Below are 19,887 nucleotides of genomic sequence, written 5' to 3'. Positions count from 1 at the left end.
ATGTGTGGCTCTCTTTAGCGGTTTCAGAATATCATTGTTTGTGTGTATTATATCCCACCTAAACCTATCTAGTTGTCTTCATTTTCCATTAGTTTATGCTTGGAAGAATAAAAAATGAAGGCAAGATTTGATAAGAAACAAAGTTTGAGAAAACCTTGCCATAAATATTCTCCATAGAAAATTTTCATACATACTGTCAAACGAGAATTAAAATTCTCCAAGCCCTCTAGCAGCAGAAATTAACAGAGGGCCTGCACTTTTGAAGTAGAACTATTGCTGAAATGCAAGTGAGTGAGGACCTGGGAAATGGGGCGAGAATCCTGCAGACACATTTGAGTTCACAATCATGTAAGGAATTGCTAGAGTGAAAGAGTAGAAAAATGCAGTTTATTCTGAACTATTTATACATATGTTCATGTAATGAAAATGGAATCTGTCCACCATTAGAAGTCAGCCCAATAAAACACATCACTTTTCAAATGAAAATGTAAAGAATTTACTGAATTGCTATAAAATGTGTTAACATAATATTCAGCATCAATTTAAATTTAATTGTCTGATAAGAAAACTGGTTTATAACAGCTATTAAAATTAAGGATTGGTACTTATCTCCTGCCAAGCAAAATGGCAACTTTTTTGAGGAAAAAATTGCAGATAGTGACAGATTTACCTCAGAGTAACAGAGAGCTCTGCCACTTTCCCTTTGTACAGTTAATGCCAGAAACAACATGGCATTATTATTTTTTATTACAGTATACTATATAATCTCACATTTTAAAAAGTTACTAATAACACTTCAAAACCAGTGCTGAGATTTAATGTGATTATACTCTGAAATGAATGCCTGGTTAGACTTGCCTCTGAAGTACAGCCTAATGCCATGGCCAGCCTTCTGTTCTGATGAGATGTTCCACGATGAATTGAACACTGTTATCCTGGGCATTGCAACTTGAAAGAGGTCCTAGCGCAGGTGTAAAGCAGCTCATCAGCTTTCTCTCTAAACACAGAATCTAATCTTTATATCAAAATATGCATTTTGAACTCTAGTGATATGAGAGTTCCAAAATTGTTCCAATGGATTTCACACTGCATCCAAACAGAAGGCCTGTGATGAAGTGCAGAAGTTATACCTGATGTATCTCATCGCTGCATCATTCTTTTGAGCTCATTCTAATTGTAAATGCTGAGAAGTCTTGTCAGAACAGAACTTTTGGGCCAGCAAAGTGCAGCACTTCATGCAAACGCATAGTGGCAGTGCCGCAAGTTTCCGAGATATCTGCCAGACAAACATGTGGCTACTAACAGTGCCATACAATGTATTTGCCTGTGCTTTCAAAATACAGGACCCACAAGTAAATGTATGTATGCCACTTTAAGTTGCATACTTCCGTAGGCCAACATTGAGTTGGACTTCTTGGGTCTTGCCTGCTTGATGATTGGCTGAGTCTGACGTTTCGTTACACACTCTAAGACAACCTCTTGTGTTTTCCAGATGGATCCACATGAAAACATTTTGTTGAGCACGCTTGAAATAAAAAATGAGATGGCTGCCTCTGAAGCTGTTATAGGCCTTGGGGACCCCAGAAGCACTATGCTGGCCTATGATACCTCAAGTATTCAGTACCGGAAGGCTGGCTTACCAAGACACAGCTTTGGCCGCAATGCGCTGGAACGGCACGTGGCACAAAAGAAAAGCCGGCTAAGGAGACGTGCTTCTCAGTTGAAAATTACCATCCCTGACTTGACTGATGTAAATGCCATAGATCGATGGTCACGCATATTCTTCCCTGTTGTTTTCTCCTTCTTCAATATTGTCTATTGGCTTTACTATGTGAACTAAAACAAAATAAAGCCACACAGCTATCAAGAACTGGATTTCTCTTCAAAATCGGTTGTACAGCCAAATGTGGGACTTAGGGAAAACAAAAACAAAAACCTATTCAGGACAAAAAGTTATTTTAAAACACCTTAGTTGCTGGCCCACTCTATAATCTGTTTTGTAATGTTTGGGTTTTCTTTGCAAAATTGTGAAATATTTAAGTTACAGTACAAATGTATACAACATGACCTTTAAATATATAATAGCATTTGATATTTGGAGGCAGAATTTGAAACTTCCTCATTCTGTTGTTTCCACCCTCCTTTTAGCACTCATAAGTTTAAGCACAGAAAGAGGAAGCAAGAAAATAGGTTTGAGTTCAAAGAGCAATGTATCTCATGCCTCTCTTCACATCTGGAGCATACACAACATTACCTGGATGGAGAGAAGTGTTATAGTTGCAATCCAAACCATCTTCCTGTGTTACCTGTCAAATGCATTAACTTGAAATTAAGTAGTGCCTACCGTCATACCATGCGGAATGAGTATCAGAGGTTTCCCAAATAGATGATGTTACTGATGTAGAGAAGGGAAGTTTTGGGTGAGTGAGGAGTTTTCATGAAACTTGAAAGCATTTCATTTGGAAGATAAATTGCAAAGAGTTAATGCAGCACTGTGGTTACCGTGCTGTGTGACAATGACCCTTAGAGTTGTTTGAGAGATTCCCAACTATGTGCTACAGTGTGCCATGAAGCATAATGTCTAAAGTGTAAAGTGCCAAATGTAAGTAGGCCAGCAAGTGACTTCATAGGTGGCTTTCTCTCGGTGCTCAGTCCTTCCCTGTGGAAGAGAGAAAACAGTGGCAAATGTTTCCAAATGTAAGGGACAGGTAAAGACTATACAAATAATTGGTGTCAGTTTGCTTGTTAGTATAAACCTCTCTTACGGATTCTCAGTTGCTGTTTTGATTTGTATCTCATTTCCACATCAAATAGATGGAATAGAATCACGTCTGCTGTTTAAACAATATATATTTTAAAAGACAGACAGCTTATAAACTTACAAGAGTTGGGTTATTTTCCTCACCCAGTTCCATTGCATTCAGTTTGAGAAGTGTTTCTTTTTAGACGCAATACTTAAGGGAGTACTGGGGGGGGGGGGAATATTTATTTTAAATAGCTGGATTCTCCAGCATCTTCTGGTGGAAGAGGCTGAATTATTTTTCTCAAAATCATGAACAATAGAAATGCCCCCGTTTTCCTTCAAGTAATTCATACTATTATATGGTCCCCATTCCTGAAATGGTGGGACAAAATAAAGGCAAAAAGTTAAATCCACTAAGTATTGTTGAATCTTCCAGTCAGTTCTGCAGAGTTTATTTATTGGTGTATCTTCTCCACTTGACTTTATAGTAGCACTATGAGTGTTTGAGCATTTCCTCTGTAAAGAATTTTAAAACTGGGGTAACTGAGCACCCAGTGTTCATACATGATTGTTGAGAATTTCGAACATCATGATGTATTTGTAAAAAATACTGATCACGTGACTCATGTTTTTCCATGTGCATTGGGGCTGAGTACACTTCACAAGTCAGGGCATCATCTGTCTTTTGATGTCATCCACAACTGGACTAGTCATGTTTTAAACAACCCTTGCTTAGGACATCTTTTGTGACAGTTGAGCTATGCTGTATTCATGGTTTCTTCTGATTTTCATTTTCTTTGTACAAACACCCATTATTATTTTAAGAAATGAAGTTTAAGGAGTGTGAAAAATATTGGCCTTGTAATTAATGCACGGGATTTATAGGCCTTCAAAGAAAATACCTTTTTTTCTCACATTGGTTCAACAGGTCAGCTATAATAAAAACTACAAAATCAGCTCCTAGTACTGCACTTTAAGATATCTGGAAGTTTATAGTACAAGCCATAATATTATCTGACCTTGCCAATGAGAGGATGAAATTCTACCCACAGGGATAACAAAGCAAGTAAACAATCACCTCCATGAGGTCCTTTTTGTTATTAAGGAAAAGATGCTTCCAGGAATAGACAGACTACCCTGTTTCTGAGCTAATTAATTCTAAATACTGTGTACAGGTGTACAGACTAGATTGAGCTTTTAAAAAGTGGGGGACCATAATATTGTTGCATAAAGCAAACTTAAATACATGGTTACCTTTGAATTGAGCTAAAATATACTCTCTCACAGTTTTGTTTGGTCTATATTTCCACATAATAATCACTCCATCTTTTCAGGTTTCAGGATGCATACTAGCCAGCAATTAAGGTGTTTTCTCTTCATCTTTGTGAAATTTATGGCAAAATTACTATATAATACGGCACAGTTTTAACAATATCTTTGCAATCAATGCTCTGTAAATATGTTCTGTATATGACTGCTAGTAAGTCTAATATGCATTTTCCAAACTAAAAGAATCATGCAGCATATTTGTGTTTGCCTAAGGAATGTTATGTTTCTATATTATTGCAGTTTTAATGACTGGGAAGAAAGAACCAAGCAATGTCATTCTGAACATTTTCTGTTAGCATCCCCAGGGGGAAACAAAAGTCTTGAATAATAGCACTGAAGGAAACATCTGAGAATTTTTATATTCTAATATGGGGGTGGGATGGGACTTAGAATCTGCCAGACACAAAAGCACAATGCATAGAGAACATGAGAGTAAGTGCATATATAGATAGATATACAGTATAGATATATCTGGGGAACAAAGCCCATTTAAGTTAAGGTAATATGTACATTAACAGTGCAACTGAAATAATGTTTTTTTAAAAAAACAAACAAAAAGCAAACCTGAAACTGTGTTCCAATTTCATAGTTAGCAAAGTTAATGTAAGCAAACGAAACAAAACACTAAACATTATCCAAGCAAACAACGAATATATAGACATGTATGCCAATATGTGTATATATATTCCTCTGTGTGTGTGTGCGTGTAATATACGTGCTATATGCACACAGACATCCTAATCCAGTGAGAGCGACCCACATGGAAATGGGTTTCTGCCCACAGATCTGCTTTATTGAGGTGCAGGAAGGTTGCCAAAAGGAATTTGGGGGGCGGGGAGGTGAAATTCCAAGATCTATCAAACTGTTTGTAACCCCAGCAGAGTTGTGGGATCGTGGTTTCTCCCATTATATCACATCCGCACAGTGAGAAGGAAACAGGAATGAGGAGTAAGCAAAAGGTCACATGGACTCTGTCTTGATGCTCCTGCCCCCCTCTTAAGAGATGATCTGTACTGAAGGGGGTGAGATGCTTATACTGCCAGTCAGTTATGGGAAAGGAGAAGAGGGCTCACAGAGTCAAAAGGAAGCACTGCCTGCTCTTGCCTTCCTGGTGGATGATCCGGGCTGAGACTAAGACAGTGCTGCTGAGCCCTATCTTTTCTTTTCTTTCTTTCTTTCGTTCTTTCTTTTTTGGTATGCAGGCAAGCATCCTCCCTCCTGTAGCTCTTGTGGTTGTCTGGATTTGGGCTAGACTCTTACATAGGTGTTTTAAAGGAATAAGCTAATAACAGTTTTCTTTCTATATTCAAATGATATGTGAATATTTTTTTGAGAAAGCAAATTATTAATGTAATTAAAATCTTACTATACAGGGTAACTGGGCATTTCTATATCAGCAGATCAATGCATATAATTCTTACGAAGCATTTCACAGTTTGACATTATGATAGTACTGTACCTCCTAGCATCTCAAAGTAGACTAGCTCTCACATTGCTTGCCTGTTTCTTCTCTTTTTTTAAAATAAAAACATTGTCCACTAGTAACTTAAAAAAAAAAGTCCTAATACCTAGAATGAGCTTAAAAAATACAAAATATTTATATGGAAAAAAGCGAAAAGGAAGGCCAGGGTACAATACTTTTAAAGTAGTGGTCATAACATTTTGCTATCTGTACATAGAACATACAAAGTGAGCAATCATAATTAAAACCGAACATGTGTAAATATTATCAGATTTCTTAACATTTTTAACTTCTAATTTGTACTTAATGTAAGGCAAAAAGCTGATTCTATTTATGATTTAGGTTAGTGTCCTAAAATCATGTAAATATTTAAATAAGCTGTAAATGAGCAGTCAATAGAAACAGTAATTGTTCAGTGATTTTTTTAAAAATACCAAGTACAATATTTGCAGTTCTCTAGCAGAATAATTTAAACACCCTTTTGCATAAGACTTGGATTCCAGAAAAGAATTTTAATACACAAATCTGTGGGAAGTGCAACTTTATAACAGTCAATGCACAGACCATTAGCTGGATCATTGACACAATGCAGAGAGAAATCAAGCGACTGAGAGTTTTCAGTTAGCAACCCCATCCAGTGGCTCTGATGTACATGTGCGCATGCCCTATCCGCATTAGCATCTCGTAAATACCTGCACATATTGAGTGATTGATATTTCAGCTTTCTCAACACTAAAGAGACTGGGCAGTAACTGCTGGCGCAGTGCTCCTTATAAGATTGGAGATCCATAGCCGAATTTTGTAGACACAGCAACAGAAAGATGTGCTTTGATGTTCACTTGCACTAAAGCTATGATCTTGAGAGAATAGGGCTGGTACAACTCCATTTTAATGGGCAGCTCTGAGTTAACCCTTGGGCTAATCAGCATGCTATAAAGTAGACCCCAGGCAACATGAGGTCATGTAGTTGACTGAGCATACCTATGGGTAGAGAGAGGAGACCTGACCTGTGTGTTATGATGGGCTCCTTTAAAAATTCTCTACCTTTTAGAACATAGTGGCTTTTTGCCATCATGACAGAGGAGCAAAGCTCTTGTTTCCAGTTATGGGAGAATTAAAAGGCAAGCGGTCTGCACAATGGGCAATGCAGACGGACAATGCATGCTATAGTACGTGGGCTTAGAACAGAAGAACTGTGCCTGTGTGATCGTCCTCTACCAATGAATTTACCATGGGCCTGGTGCCTCCGTACCAAACACCAAAGCAGGGTCGTGCACATTTAGAGTTCCATGTGCATATCAGAACCCCACATACTCTTTGCGTCATTCCCCTTGAGTATAAATGAAGGTCAGGCCTCTAGACATTGTTTCATGAAGGTAAATGTCTTCAGAAAGGCATATTTGTCAGTGTATAGTAGTCTCTTCCTTACCAACCTAGCCCTACTCCAGCCCCCCCATGCCAAAGAATCTTTACTTTAGAAATTTATTTAAAGGGAACACTATCAAGACACTGCTTAACACCAAAGGTAAAGTTTAACAAAATGCACTAGGAAACATTTGTCTGAATTTTTGAGGAATAAATGGAATGTTAATTAATCACTACCATATTTTAGCTTATACAGATAGCATCTCTATCCATTTTAATTAATTGATACATTGGAATTCGTTATCTTTGCAGGTTATATACAACACATACCTTATGCGTCAAATTATTTCTGTAAGTGCTCTGATGATGAATTTGTTATTACTATTATTTTGAAATGGTGGCAACCTTAGCTGCAGTTTGATATTAGTTGGAGAGTTAGTTTAAATTATTTTCTTAATGCTTCACACATCTCTAAAAGTTATCTAATTCAAGTTTATCAGCATTTTATATGTTTTCATTGTTAATGCCATTTATAGAAAATTTCACCCGGAAATATATTTAAGGTTCATTGTACAGTTTGAGTTAGTTAACACGGGCATTTAAAACATCCAAAAATTCTATCAAGATGACTATGTTTTGAGTTTTCACATTTTAATTTGCATGGGTGTTTAAATGGTTCTGTTAGTACTGTCTTTGCACCGTTCTTCTCTCTCTCTCTCTCTCTCTCTCTTTTTTTACTTAGTACTATTTACTTCATAATGTAGTAATCATCAGCCTTACTAATGACCTTGTAGCCTTTCTAATATGCACATAATGCACATTTTCCAATGGCTAGAAAATGCAAAATACTAGTGGATATCATTGCATCAGATTTTCATGTTTTTCTCAAAAGGACTGCTAACCTCTGGGATCATGGAGGTAGTCAAATGATGATTGTAAATTGAGTAGCACATAAGAGATATTTTCTTGAATCTAAACTTACTACAGCCAGTTTCAGCATGTAAATATATAATAATGTTGGCTAGTGTGTAATTCTTAAACTAAAAAAAATATAAATAAAGAAAATGTAAAAGAATATTTGATTTTATTCTTGACTCATACCTCTCCTTTCAATATAAAATATTTCCAAGGTGCAGGTAGGTCTGACGCGGTTGAAATAAATAAATAAAAATTAAAAATTGTCCCAAAAATTAGAGACCAAGTTTCTTCTGGGTATAAGCTTTCATGTACATGCACACTTCTTCAGATCAACTTTGTATCTGAAGAAGTGTGCATGCGCATGAAAGCTTATACCCAGAACAAACTTAATTGGTCTCTAAGATGCTACTGGACAATTTCTTAATTTACTTCCAAGATGGTTTACAATAAAGGTAATCTCCCCTGTGGTAGCAATATGACTATATGTAAAAGGCCAAGTTACATATATTTCTCTTGCTGGATTTCCTCTATATACAACCTTGAGGATAGTCTCCAATTGGTGATTTTTTTACAGCTTAAATTGGAGCACAATTGAAGCTTGGATTTCATTATTTGATTCACTCTTAATCTGTCTCTCTATTTCTCTGCCACTGACCTTATACTATTATCAGTGGGAACAAACCCATATTTTTTCCAAACAAGTTCATTTCTCCATCTCAGTGCAAAAAAGGGCCCATGAACAGTGAGAAAGAATTATGTCTGTGCCACAATTTGGAGCCAGTATCCCTGGTTTGCACCGTCCACACCAGTGCATGGATGAGGATGGAGGTACATGCATTAGACTTCTGCAATAAGTCTAATGCATGTACCTCCAGAACACTGGTCAACTACCTACAGTTTTGCAAGGTGATCCAAGGGCTCCATTAATTTTCTTTTCTTTTTAAAAAATAGTTTCTAGCTGTTTGGCGCAGTATCTTCCATGTTTGTTGAAAATACATCTCAAAATGCCCTGGAAGCAAAATTAAAGGATTAAAAAAATTAAAGGATGTGTTCCCAATAATTTTATTGGAATGTGAGCTAAATCTGTACCCAATGAACCCAATTTATCTCCCAATATTGTTGCCATTTGTAGCCTATTTGTTTTGCTGCACAGAATTCAGTGAGAGTCCCTGGTCACTAAGCCACCTACTAATGCACAGCCCTGCTTTGGTTTTAGTTTTTCAGGCTGCAAAGCTATACCCACTTGAAAGTTAAGTCCTATTTCACTCAGCAAGATTTACTTCTGAACAGAAATATGTAGGATTTGTATGCTAACACTGTTAGCATACAAGAGTGGGGATCCCAGAGGTGAGTTTTTATATACACTTTTGTGTATAATGTTGACATAATGCCATCTATGCAAATATGAGAGGACTTACAATGAAAGAAGGCATTGCACAGAAGAGCTTATTGTCTCGACAAGCATGGGGAGTAGTCGAGAAATAGACAAGAGTCACAACGCCGTGCAGAGAACCCAGCCTAAATCTTGCATCCCTGTGCATCATCCCAATATAGAAGGTTTTATGAAGGCAGAAGAAGAAGTAGCTGGTTGATATTCATAGCTGGTTTTATTTCAGTGATATCCATGTGGATATTGTGAATGGGTTCATTTGCTGACTACTGCAACTCAACTGTGAAATGACTTAGCGGTAGACAAAAAAAAAGACAAATGGATAAGCACATTTAAAAGGTTAAATACCATATTAAATTATAGCCCATCATGCAATATCTGAGCAGGTTTTGACTTTCATGATAACAAAGAAAAAGCCAGCATTAAATCTAGGAAGTAGGAGAAGAGAAACACAATGAAGAAAAAGCAGGGAGTTAACAAAATAATACCATGAATGGAAGGCAAATGGTCTTCCCACAAATGGTCATGCAGGACTTCCTACAGTGCTATGTTTTCAGATTTCATGCTTCCACTTGTACACACGATTTAATTTTCACTTTTCTATTATTTTATTAATTTATTGAATTTATATACCGCCCTACACCCACAGGTCTCAAGGTGGTTCCCAGAATAAAATCAGAATATAAAACCACAAAATACATAATCAAAATAAAAACAACACATTTTAAAAGGGAATAGGCTGTCTAGTGCGGCAAGTCCAGCACCAGGTCTAAATTGCCTTGTCCTTTACAAGAAGCCACCTTTTGCAAATTGTACTGGCAATACAGGCTATGCCTTTAACCTTTATTATGCACCTTGCCACTGTGTTGCAAATTTTTCCAAGCAGCTTCATCTAAATTCCAGCTTTCCTAAGGGAGCTGAAACCACACAACCTATGGCATCCTCCATATTGTTGCACATTTGGCATCTACAAAAGTGCAGCAAACCTCACCATCTTTCCTTAACTTCATTCACTGCTAAACAAAGCAGCCATCTTAACTAATGCCAATCCAGCGTAGGAGAGCTGTAACAACATTCCAGTGGATGGGTGGGGATCTTGCGCTTTTAACAACTGACATAACCATCTGGTGGGCTGTAAACTCAGCCACCATCACATTCTGTAATTAAGCCAGCATCCTGCTGAATTGCAAACAAGAGATCATGAGATAAAGAGCTTCTACTTGACTCTGAAGCAATTGCGTGTTGAGTCCCACAATTGCCACCCCCCAAATAAATCACACTTCACACATCAATTTTTGTTTAGGTTTTTTGGCATAATTTTGGCCACAACTTTATTCATACAAAAAATGTGAGTGGTTGCTTAGGCATTGGTTATGACTATCTGTCCATGCCCTCAGGGACAGAGCTGGCATTCCGGACACCAGCGGAAGCCAGAGTGGGAAACAAGTATTGGGTGAGAAAATGAAGCTGGGCATCAGTCCCTCACTTCTCACCCTCATGTTCCTTTGGGGCTTGCACGGCCCAAGTCCGATGCCAGGGACAAGGACGAAATGAATGGCAAGCCCCTGGATTCCTTTAACGGAATTCCCTTCGCATCATTTGGAGGGGTAGGCACTTACCCCTCCAAGCACCACTTTAACCAATGCCTAACCGCCATGGAGCCTCCAGCTCACCGCCAAACCACTCACAGCCCCAACCAAGCCCTCAGCTTGGCCACCACTGCACCCAGCCAAACCTCATTCCCTGAGGCAGAGAGGTGCACACCATCAGCCCTAAAAAGGGGCGCAGCTTGAAAACGAATCACCGGATGGGAAATCACATCACCACCCAACTCAGAAATCTTCTTAGCCACCGCAGAATTGATGCGTTTTCTGGCCCTTTCTGTGGCTGCCGGGCAACGACTGCCCATCCAAATGCGGCGTTGCAATAGCTTAGACCAAAATATTTTAGCTGACGGCACCAATGTTCGCAGCATCTCCAAGTCACTCAAAATTGCAGCACGAAGTGATAAACAGTCCACGGATACCAGGTCGTTCTCACCCAGCTGCACCACAATAGCCGTGGGCTGCCCTTCCAAGAGCAACTGCCTCCGAATCCTCGGCAGGAACTCTGACCAGCGCATACCCCGTCTGGACAGCCATGACAGCTGCACATGTGGAGGGAAGCCGAGACCTGGACCCAGCCTGGACTGCCGTGCTGCGACAGCAGCCCAATGGATGATGCTGTGCCCCACCAACCAGATGCGAACAGCCGCCAGACCTGAGATAAACAAAAACAAACAGTATAAGAGTCCGAAAGTACTAACGAACATAGCCCCGAAAGGCATTCGACTTCCAGCGCCCCAAATCCTTTATCCTAGCGGCCGACAAACCCCAATGAGCAGCCGTTGTTGCGGCCCCAATCCTAAAGGAGTGAGGGGCGAAACCATCCGACGTGCCGTCACAAGCGAGAATCGCTTTACGCATCACCTGTGCAAACTGGCGTCTCGTTAGGGGCGACCCATTTTCATGTCTAAGCAGAGGCCCATCACCCGTGACGCGTACTGCTAAGTATTTACTGACATCCTTCACAGGGCAAGGGCCTGCCTCTCCCGTAGCAGGGAGACGAATGACGGCACCCCTACCCTTCTGATCAGTCTTAGAATTTCTGACTGTGATTTTCAATTCTGCGGGGGTTAGCTGCACGTCCCTGAGCAAAAGGCCCCTGGAACGACCATCTCTGATATCTTCAAATACCAGCTCACCCACTCTCAGGGCTCCAAAAAAGGCAATAGAAAAGGCAGCCGAGAAAAGGCGAGCCTCGTACCCCGACCAGCATACCACCCGCAGCCTCTTGCGCATCCTACTCAACAAATCAAAGGAAATGGGGCACCGTGAGGCCGGCTGGGACGGACGAAGTCTGCTCCAGCCTTCGAGGGCCCTGCGCACTATAAACCTCGCACAAGGGTCCTTATCATAAAATGTCTTACAGAAAAAGGCTATGGCAGCCGCCTGTATCTTAATAGTTCTTGCTGCCCGCCCTAACTGAAATAAATGTGCTAAATAGCTCAACACCTGCGAGGAGGTGGGGGGAACACCCTCTAAATTAGAGGTTGTCTGGCGCGTAAATGTCAAAAAATCGGTCCAAGCCTTTGTGTAAGATCTAAGGGTAGAAGGTGAAACCGAAGCCGCTACTCCCTGCAAAACTAATTGCTGCCAAGGTTCCAGAGATGATCCGGGAAATACTCCGGACGTATCCGCGCCTCTGGAACCAGAAGTCTGAACCGCTCCATCTGAAAACGGGACAGAGCATCAGCAATTTCGTTAGACACCCCAGGAATAAAACGTGCAGAGAACACTATATTATGACGTAAACAATGCAACACGAAGGCCCGCAATAAGGCCGACACCCTGGGAGAGCGTGATGACAGTTTCGCCAGCACGTTCACCACCGCCTGATTATCGGTCCAGAAGCAGACACGACGGTTCCTGAATTCCTCGACCCACAAATGCACAGCCACTGCAATGGGAAAAAACTCGAGAAATGTTAGGTCCCGTGTAATTTCTCCTCCCTGCCACTCAGGCGGCCAACGCTCTGCGCACCACCGCCCCTTCCAGTAAAGACCAAAACCCAGGGAACCTGCAGCATCCGATTGTACCTGAAAATCATTTTGCAAGTTTAAAGTGTCTTGCCATAACGACACCCCATTGAATTCCTCCAGGAATTCCAGCCATATGGAAAGATCGGCCCTCACCTCCTTAGATAGGCGCACCCTATGATGAGGGGCCCTCAATCCCACAGTGAGGCGAGCCAGGCGCGAACAGAAAGGGCGCCCAGGCGCCACCACCCTGCACGCGAAATTCAGATGCCCCAACAATGACTGAATTTGTAGAAGAGATGCTTTCTTCAAAGGGAGCAGTTCCTCTATGACCTTCTTCAAGGCTACTAGCTTGTCCATTGGCAAACTAGAAGTCTGGGCAACCGTATCCAACAGGATACCCAAATACGTAAGCTGAGTAGATGGACCCTCGGTCTTTTCCGAAGCAAGCGGAACCCCCAGCTCCTGCGTAAGGTCAGCAAAGGCCTGTAGCAACACCGAGCACTCACCAGTATCGTGAGCCGAGGCCAATAAAAAATCATCCAAATAATGCGTGACCCCGCCCAATCCTGTTTTAAATTTAAGGGCCCACTCGAGAAAGGTGCTAAATGATTCAAAGGCAGCGCAGGCTATTGAACAACCCATAGGCATGGCTTTGTCAAAGTAATACTTGCCCTCAAACTGAAAACCCAGTAGCCAAAAATCATCCGGGTGAATTGGGAGAAGGCGGAATGCCGACTCAATGTCGCATTTTGCCAATAGGGCAGCGTGGCCGAACTTCCTAATCATCTTGATCGCCTGATCAAGAGATGCATACTTCACGGAGCAAAGCTCCGGGGGGATAACATCATTGACTGAAGTACCCCTAGGATGTGACAAATTATGAATTAAACGAAATTCACCCGGAGCCTTCTTTGGGACAATACCCAATGGGGATACATGCAAATTATGAAAGGGAGGGGCATCAAAAGGACCGGCCATCCGATGCATGGCCAGCTCCTTTGCAATCTTTCTGCGAGCGACGTCAGGTAGCTCACGAATCGATTTTTGGTTAGACGGATTCCGTGCCACGGGAGGCATGGCTACCGGAATCCGGAAACCAACAGAAAAACCATCCCTCAAATAACCTGCAGCATCCCTGTTAGGATAAGACTGCAACCAAAGCTGCAGGGCCGGCAACCGAACAGGGGTATGAGCCATGGCTGACAAAAGCTCATTTTCCTGTGCCTGGGGCAGGAGCGAGAGGGGTGTTTTGCTTGGGGGTTTGCTGAGAACCCCCTTTTCCGCCACGAAAGGGCCGCCGATTGCCAAAACAAGAGGAGGCAGGATGCGAACCATTGCATTTCTCACAAATGTGGGCATACCTACACCCCTGCCGCTGACAAGAACCCTTATTATAATCCCAGCATGGGAAACGACGGCTAGTCCTAAACGCCCCAGTCCTCGACTTCTGTTGCTCCGGCGCTTTCTTATCGATGTGGAGCTACATGGGTGGTCCACACGTCGAGATCCTTACGATCCCATCGTGCTGAGGGGATCCTAGCGGCGCGGCGCCTGAAGTTCTCATCATATTTTATCGCAGCTTTCTCACCAGCTTTGGTGAAAGCAGAGCGAACAATAGACAAGTACACTATCAAATGAAGAGATCTCCGAGGGTAAGCTGCCACCACCACACCAGCAAAGACCTGGAAACAATCGAGCCAATGCTCGAAAGTCCTGTCTACTGAGGGAGTGCCCTGGCGTTTTTTGGGCGACTTCCCTGCCTCCTGGTCCTCCGAAGGAGGGGCCAATTTGAAGATGTCCACATAACGGCCGTTCAGAATCCTGGACCGCAGTTTTGTTGACAAATGCAAACCAGGGATAATGTCCCTAGCAGAATTGGTAGAGACTTTAACGTCAGGCACCAACACGCCATCCCTGCACTCCTGGACCGCCCCATACCTTGCGCGGTGCGTGTTGGCCCTCCGATCCCAAGCCCACCGAGGCAATCCCGAGGCCGATTCTCCAAAACCCCAATAAAGTTCCCTGGAATTGCCAGACTCATCATCAGAACTGGAGGATGACGTACCAGAATACGAGGAAGATGATTCACCCCTCCTTCGCTTGGCATGTTTCCGGGAAGACCTTCTGCGGCGACGTTTTCCGCCCGAAGACTTCCTGGCGGGAACCGGCAAGCTGTCCTCAATGGAAGACTCAGAATCAGGGCTCAGCTGTGATGTACCTGGAGCAGACTGAGGAGAAACAACCAGTGATAGGCCTGAACCCGATGCCACCTCATCCGAAGGTTGGGTGCGCACAGCTCGGCGGGTGGAAGGGGCCAAGGGGTTTTGCCTTCCCGCGGCCCTCCCAGCGGAACGGCGCGGCCTCCGCGAACGGCCGCGAGCAGCAGGTAAGACACGGGACCGAGCAAGCTGGGAATCGGCTATCAAACCCCTAGATAATGAGCCATCTCTCCCTTCTTCACTAGAGGACGGCGACGCTGGAGATGATGCCACTACTGGGCAAGGACGCCTCCCAGACGTGGAAGGCTGTGCAGAGCAGTGTTGCAGGAAACCATCCATTTCGGCTGCGAAGCGAGACAATGCTGCTGGATTGCCGGCCATACTTTCTACCAAGGATTGCACCCGTCCCACCGGTTGCCTTGGGGTAGGAGAGCGAAGCGCCTGCGATGGACCTCTAATAGGCCGTTTAGCACCAGAGGCCGAGGCGGGACGAGCAGCGGCTTTCTTAGGAGGCATACCTGCTATTGGATCAAAATGAGAATTAACGATTGCCGCAGCCAGGCGGCGCTGCTGAACGCAACTAAATAATTTACAGAAGTGAAGGAATTACACCAATCGCTGTCAGATAAATTAAAACTAAATAAATGCAAAAAACAGAATGATTTTTTTATATATATATATATATTTCGATTATTTATTTATTTTATTTTATTTTTTATTACTTTTACTTATTTGTTTATATTTGTTTTATGTACTTGTTCTTCTTCTTCTTATTTATTTATTTATTTATTTATTTTTATTTTTTTATTTTATTTTAAGCATATAAAATCAAATAAACTTAAAAATTAAAATAAAATAAATGCACTTCCTGAGCCCGGCCAGCAGGGGGCACCAGCCAGCCCGAAACTCACACTGGAGAAGGTGCACTAGCAAGCCGAGCCACCAGGGGGAGCGCCGGCACACTGCTCAGCTGCAATAACCCTGCACGGCCACCGGAGGGCGAGCAGGGAAAAAATCAACCACCGTGGAGAAATCCTCCTCCCCCGGAGATGCGCCACGAAGAAGCAGAAAATGGCGGGCGCAACAACGAGCCGCAGCCCCAAGCCCCAGGGGAGGCGGCCCCGCAAACCTAACGGAGAGGCCGGGCACGCAAGGAGCCCTGGCCCCGGCCCGGCCGCCGCTAACTTGGCCGCACTGCAGCCGCCGCTACCCTTTAACAATTCAGCCGCTCTCGCAGCGAGCGGCCGAAACCGGGGGAAGGCAATTCCTCCCCGAAGCAGCCCTGCACCCACGAGGTCCGTGAAGGGTGCCCCTTAAATGGCGGGCGCTGCCGCGGCCCTGGTTAGGGGCCAAACCAAGGCACCTTCCCCCCACGGCACCAGGAAAACCGCGAAAGGTAAGAGGAGGATTCTATTTATTTCTATATATTATTATTATTATTGTTAAAATTCAAGAAAATTTCCGCGAGGCCTGGGCGGCTCGCTGCAGGCCTCCCACCTTAACAAGTGGCTGGAGCCCGGCCAACAGCCAGCGGCCGCCGCCCGGGAATCAGGCTGCCGGGCCCTAACAGGGGCAGGCCCCAAGGCCGGGGGGGGGTACCCACCCTCTAGCCTAGGCGTTAAAAACTTCCTCTAAATATATAACTAAAATGAGGGATTAATTAATACACACGGGATGGGGGGGTGGGGAGGGGAAGGGGATTTGGGAAGGAAAATCAAATACGGAGCAGCACGAGGGAAAAAGGGAAGATTTTTAAACCTAGGCCCAAGGAATTCGAAAGTAGAAGTCAAATAAGCTCAGAAATACAACCGTCTCTCCTGATCCGAAGCAAAACGGCCAAGAGGAAGTCCAACCTCTGGCCCCTTATATTTATAGACTCTAACCCCTCCTCTGAATTTAGCAACATACAAAAATCCCCAGCAACCCAATCTTAACCCTTTAGAAGGCTTGGGTTTTCTCTCAAATCTGCCTAGTCATGGCAGGGTGGCATGTTTCCCCAACCGCAACACGTGCTCTCTGGTTAGGGAGAACACGCTTTCTGAATGGGAAGCTCTGAAGAAACACAGTTTCAGTCAAAGAGGAAAATTGTGGAGTTTTAAATAGCATAGAAACCAACCTGAACGTTGCCTCTGAGAAAGAAAATTCAGCAGTGAGCTTGCACATGGAAATTCATGTTAAGATCTGCTTTGGAACAGGATTGCTGTATTTTTTCCAGTTTTTTGGTGAGTTGATATTCATTTGGGTTTAAAATTATTATTATTAATATTAATATTAATATTATTTTAGCATTTATATCCCACCTCTCTTCCAAGGAACTCAAGATGATATCCATGGTTGTCGCTCTCACTTTATCACCACCACAGGCTTGTGTGGTAGGCTAGGCTAAGAGAGAGAGAAGGGAACTGACCCAAGACACAGTGCGCTCCATGCCTGATTTGAACCCTGGTCTTGCAGGTCCTAGTCCAACACCTAAACCAGTACACCACACTGGCACATTCACCACATTCCTGTTTTGGTATCAAATGGGGTCTGAAGGGGAATGACGAAACAATATGAAAAGGAGCACACACTTAAAAGCAGAGGCTGCAACATAGCTGTAGTATCGTGTCAAAATATGCATTTGTGTATTTAGTCACCGGCTGATGACTTACAGTTGAGGTAAGCACTCTGAATTTAATTATCAAATTGGGATCTCTCCAAGTGCAATTCCTGGAGCGCTCATCAGATGCTAGGTAAGACAGGCAGCCGCCAGCATACAGATCCACACCATATATTAAAAGCGCATCTAATGCACATTAAAAGCATGTGACTTCACCACATGAATCCTGGGAACTATGCTCAGAATCAGGAGTACCAGCTTGGCCCCATGACTTGGGTGCCCGGGGCCATGGGTACCCATGCAGCGTGCAGGGCCCTGGCACCAAAATTTGTGGGTGCCTGGCTTCTTCATGGGGAATTTTGTGGGTGCTCCAGGGCCCCACAGAGTTGGCACCTATGCTAGCAATTGTAGCTCTGTGAGATGGGAGATACAGTTCCCAGGATTCTCTGGGGGGAAGCCATGCGCTTTAAATGTATGGCATGAATTTGACAGCAGCAACCCCAAATCAACTCCTCCTCCCCTCTGCAATAATGTTATGTACTGAGTTGACTAGGATCCAAAATGCAGCAGTCTGATTGGTCCTAGAACAATAGGATCCAAAATGCAGCAGTCTGATTGGTCCTAGAACAATAGGATTCGGAATGCAGCAGCCTGATTGGTCCACAGGAGCCACCCAATCCAGCTCCAGGTGGAAGTGAATCTGAAACCTGATTGGCCTACAGGAGAATCCCGGAATTAACCAATCACGTGGGGCCCATTGTGTAAATAATGTATATAAAGCAGACATTTTGGGGGAATTTCCATTCCTCCTCACCACTATGAGCTGAATAAAAAGCATGACCACTCTCGACTCCGAGCATATTTCAAATAACTAGTAAAAAACATATGTGGGACAGCCCCTCTCCCCAAGCAGCAACCAAGGAAGTGAAGCAGGGTGGCAAAGCACACAGTATGGTGAGGTATTGTTAGCAGGGAAGAGAGAAGGCAGGAATGTGACTGAGGCTCCTGTTTTCAGAGGCAGCGACACATCTCTTGTGAAAGTTTGTTCCTAACTGCGCACAAATCCCTGATTTTCCAGTGGAAATACATATCTGTGAAGCTCCTGAAAGAGAACTTAATGTTCATTAGTCTTCCAGAAAAAGATGCTTGAATCCCTTGCCTTCGCAAGCATTTTTTTGTTTTATTTTTTAACATGCAGCTAAGGAGAGAGTGCTCAGTCATGCATTTGAAAAACAAGCAGGAAAACTACTTGCATCTATCCAATTTCAGATTCAGTTAACATTTCCCCAGTCTTACTCTAGGTGCAACATCAACCAACATGTCTTTTATAATTGACAACAGTTTCTATTCTAACTACTACAATTTATGATACCTGGCTCAAATTTCATAGTACCTCAATGGACCTGCTCTGAACTTGAGATAACAGAAAAATGCTGCTGGCACACACCTAATGCCAAAGAAAGCTGCTAAATTTATATGCGGTAAAAATCTACGTTGCATTGCAGAGTGACCCAGTTTAACTCTGATGCGTACATGGCCCTTAGAAAAGTTTCCCCTTTTCTTCCAGCTCCCTTTTATTCTACCACTTTAAGCATAGGATAGAAAATCTATTCTTTTTATTGCTTGGTGCATTGTGAGGTTGTCAGTGTTTTATAAGAACTGGACATACTTTCAGCTTGTTTCCTCTGCCAACAGTGAATGCAAAGGGCAATTTTCTCTGTCAGACTATGTAAAGTTTTCAGCAATATACAGACAGACAACAGCAGATTGGCTCCTACAGCTTATAAAACTATTGCTTTTTAACAGTGGCACAACGGATGATAAAAACAGACAGTAAAACGAAGATGCCTTGCTTCTCTAATGCTGAGCAATATGATATTATTTCAAAGTAATGGATTCGTTTGTTTGTTTAGCAACTCAGAAAAAAGTATTCCGATTCCTCTCAAAGGCCATTGCAGCTCTCCACAGTCATGCCACCAAATTGATTATTATCACTACCAAAGTCCCCTCGCCCTGCGCCGCAATTGCCGATTCCACTGTCACTGTCCATTTGCCTGAGCAGAAGAAAAAAGTCCAGGTGTTTTTAGACTCCTACTTAGAAGATCCATTTATCTGAACTTTAGAAACTTTAAAGTAGCTCCAAGTGTTGAGGTGCTCAAAACCAGCTGCACATGAAGCTGCTGAATATTGTTATTAGAAGACAGGATAAAATTCCATGTTAAATTATAGTGTTACTGGGGGAAAATATCAATTGGCTGAGCCTTAACTTGTCCCTGAATGAT

General features: G+C 42.9%; 1 protein-coding gene across 7 annotated transcripts in view; it reads left to right on the top strand.

Annotated features, from left to right (window-relative positions):
- Positions 1 to 7,974, top strand: part of GABRB2 (gamma-aminobutyric acid type A receptor subunit beta2) — a 103,675-nt gene extending 95,701 nt beyond the window's left edge. For all 7 annotated transcript variants that reach the window (XM_080995260.1, XM_080995262.1, XM_080995258.1 and 4 more), the window contains one exon: positions 1,493 to 7,974. In XM_080995260.1, coding sequence (XP_080851386.1) covers positions 1,493 to 1,840 — 348 coding nt within the window. In that variant the 3' untranslated portion in view covers positions 1,841 to 7,974. The remainder of the gene's footprint in view (positions 1 to 1,492) is intronic.
- The last annotated feature ends 11,913 nt before the right edge of the window (positions 7,975 to 19,887 follow it).

Source organism: Podarcis pityusensis (genome assembly GCF_964106645.2).
Source record: "Podarcis pityusensis genome assembly, chromosome: 2".
Classification (NCBI taxonomy): domain Eukaryota; kingdom Metazoa; phylum Chordata; class Lepidosauria; order Squamata; family Lacertidae; genus Podarcis; species Podarcis pityusensis.
The sequence above is the reverse complement of the archived record's forward strand: the minus strand, read 5'-3'. Positions and strand labels throughout refer to the sequence as shown.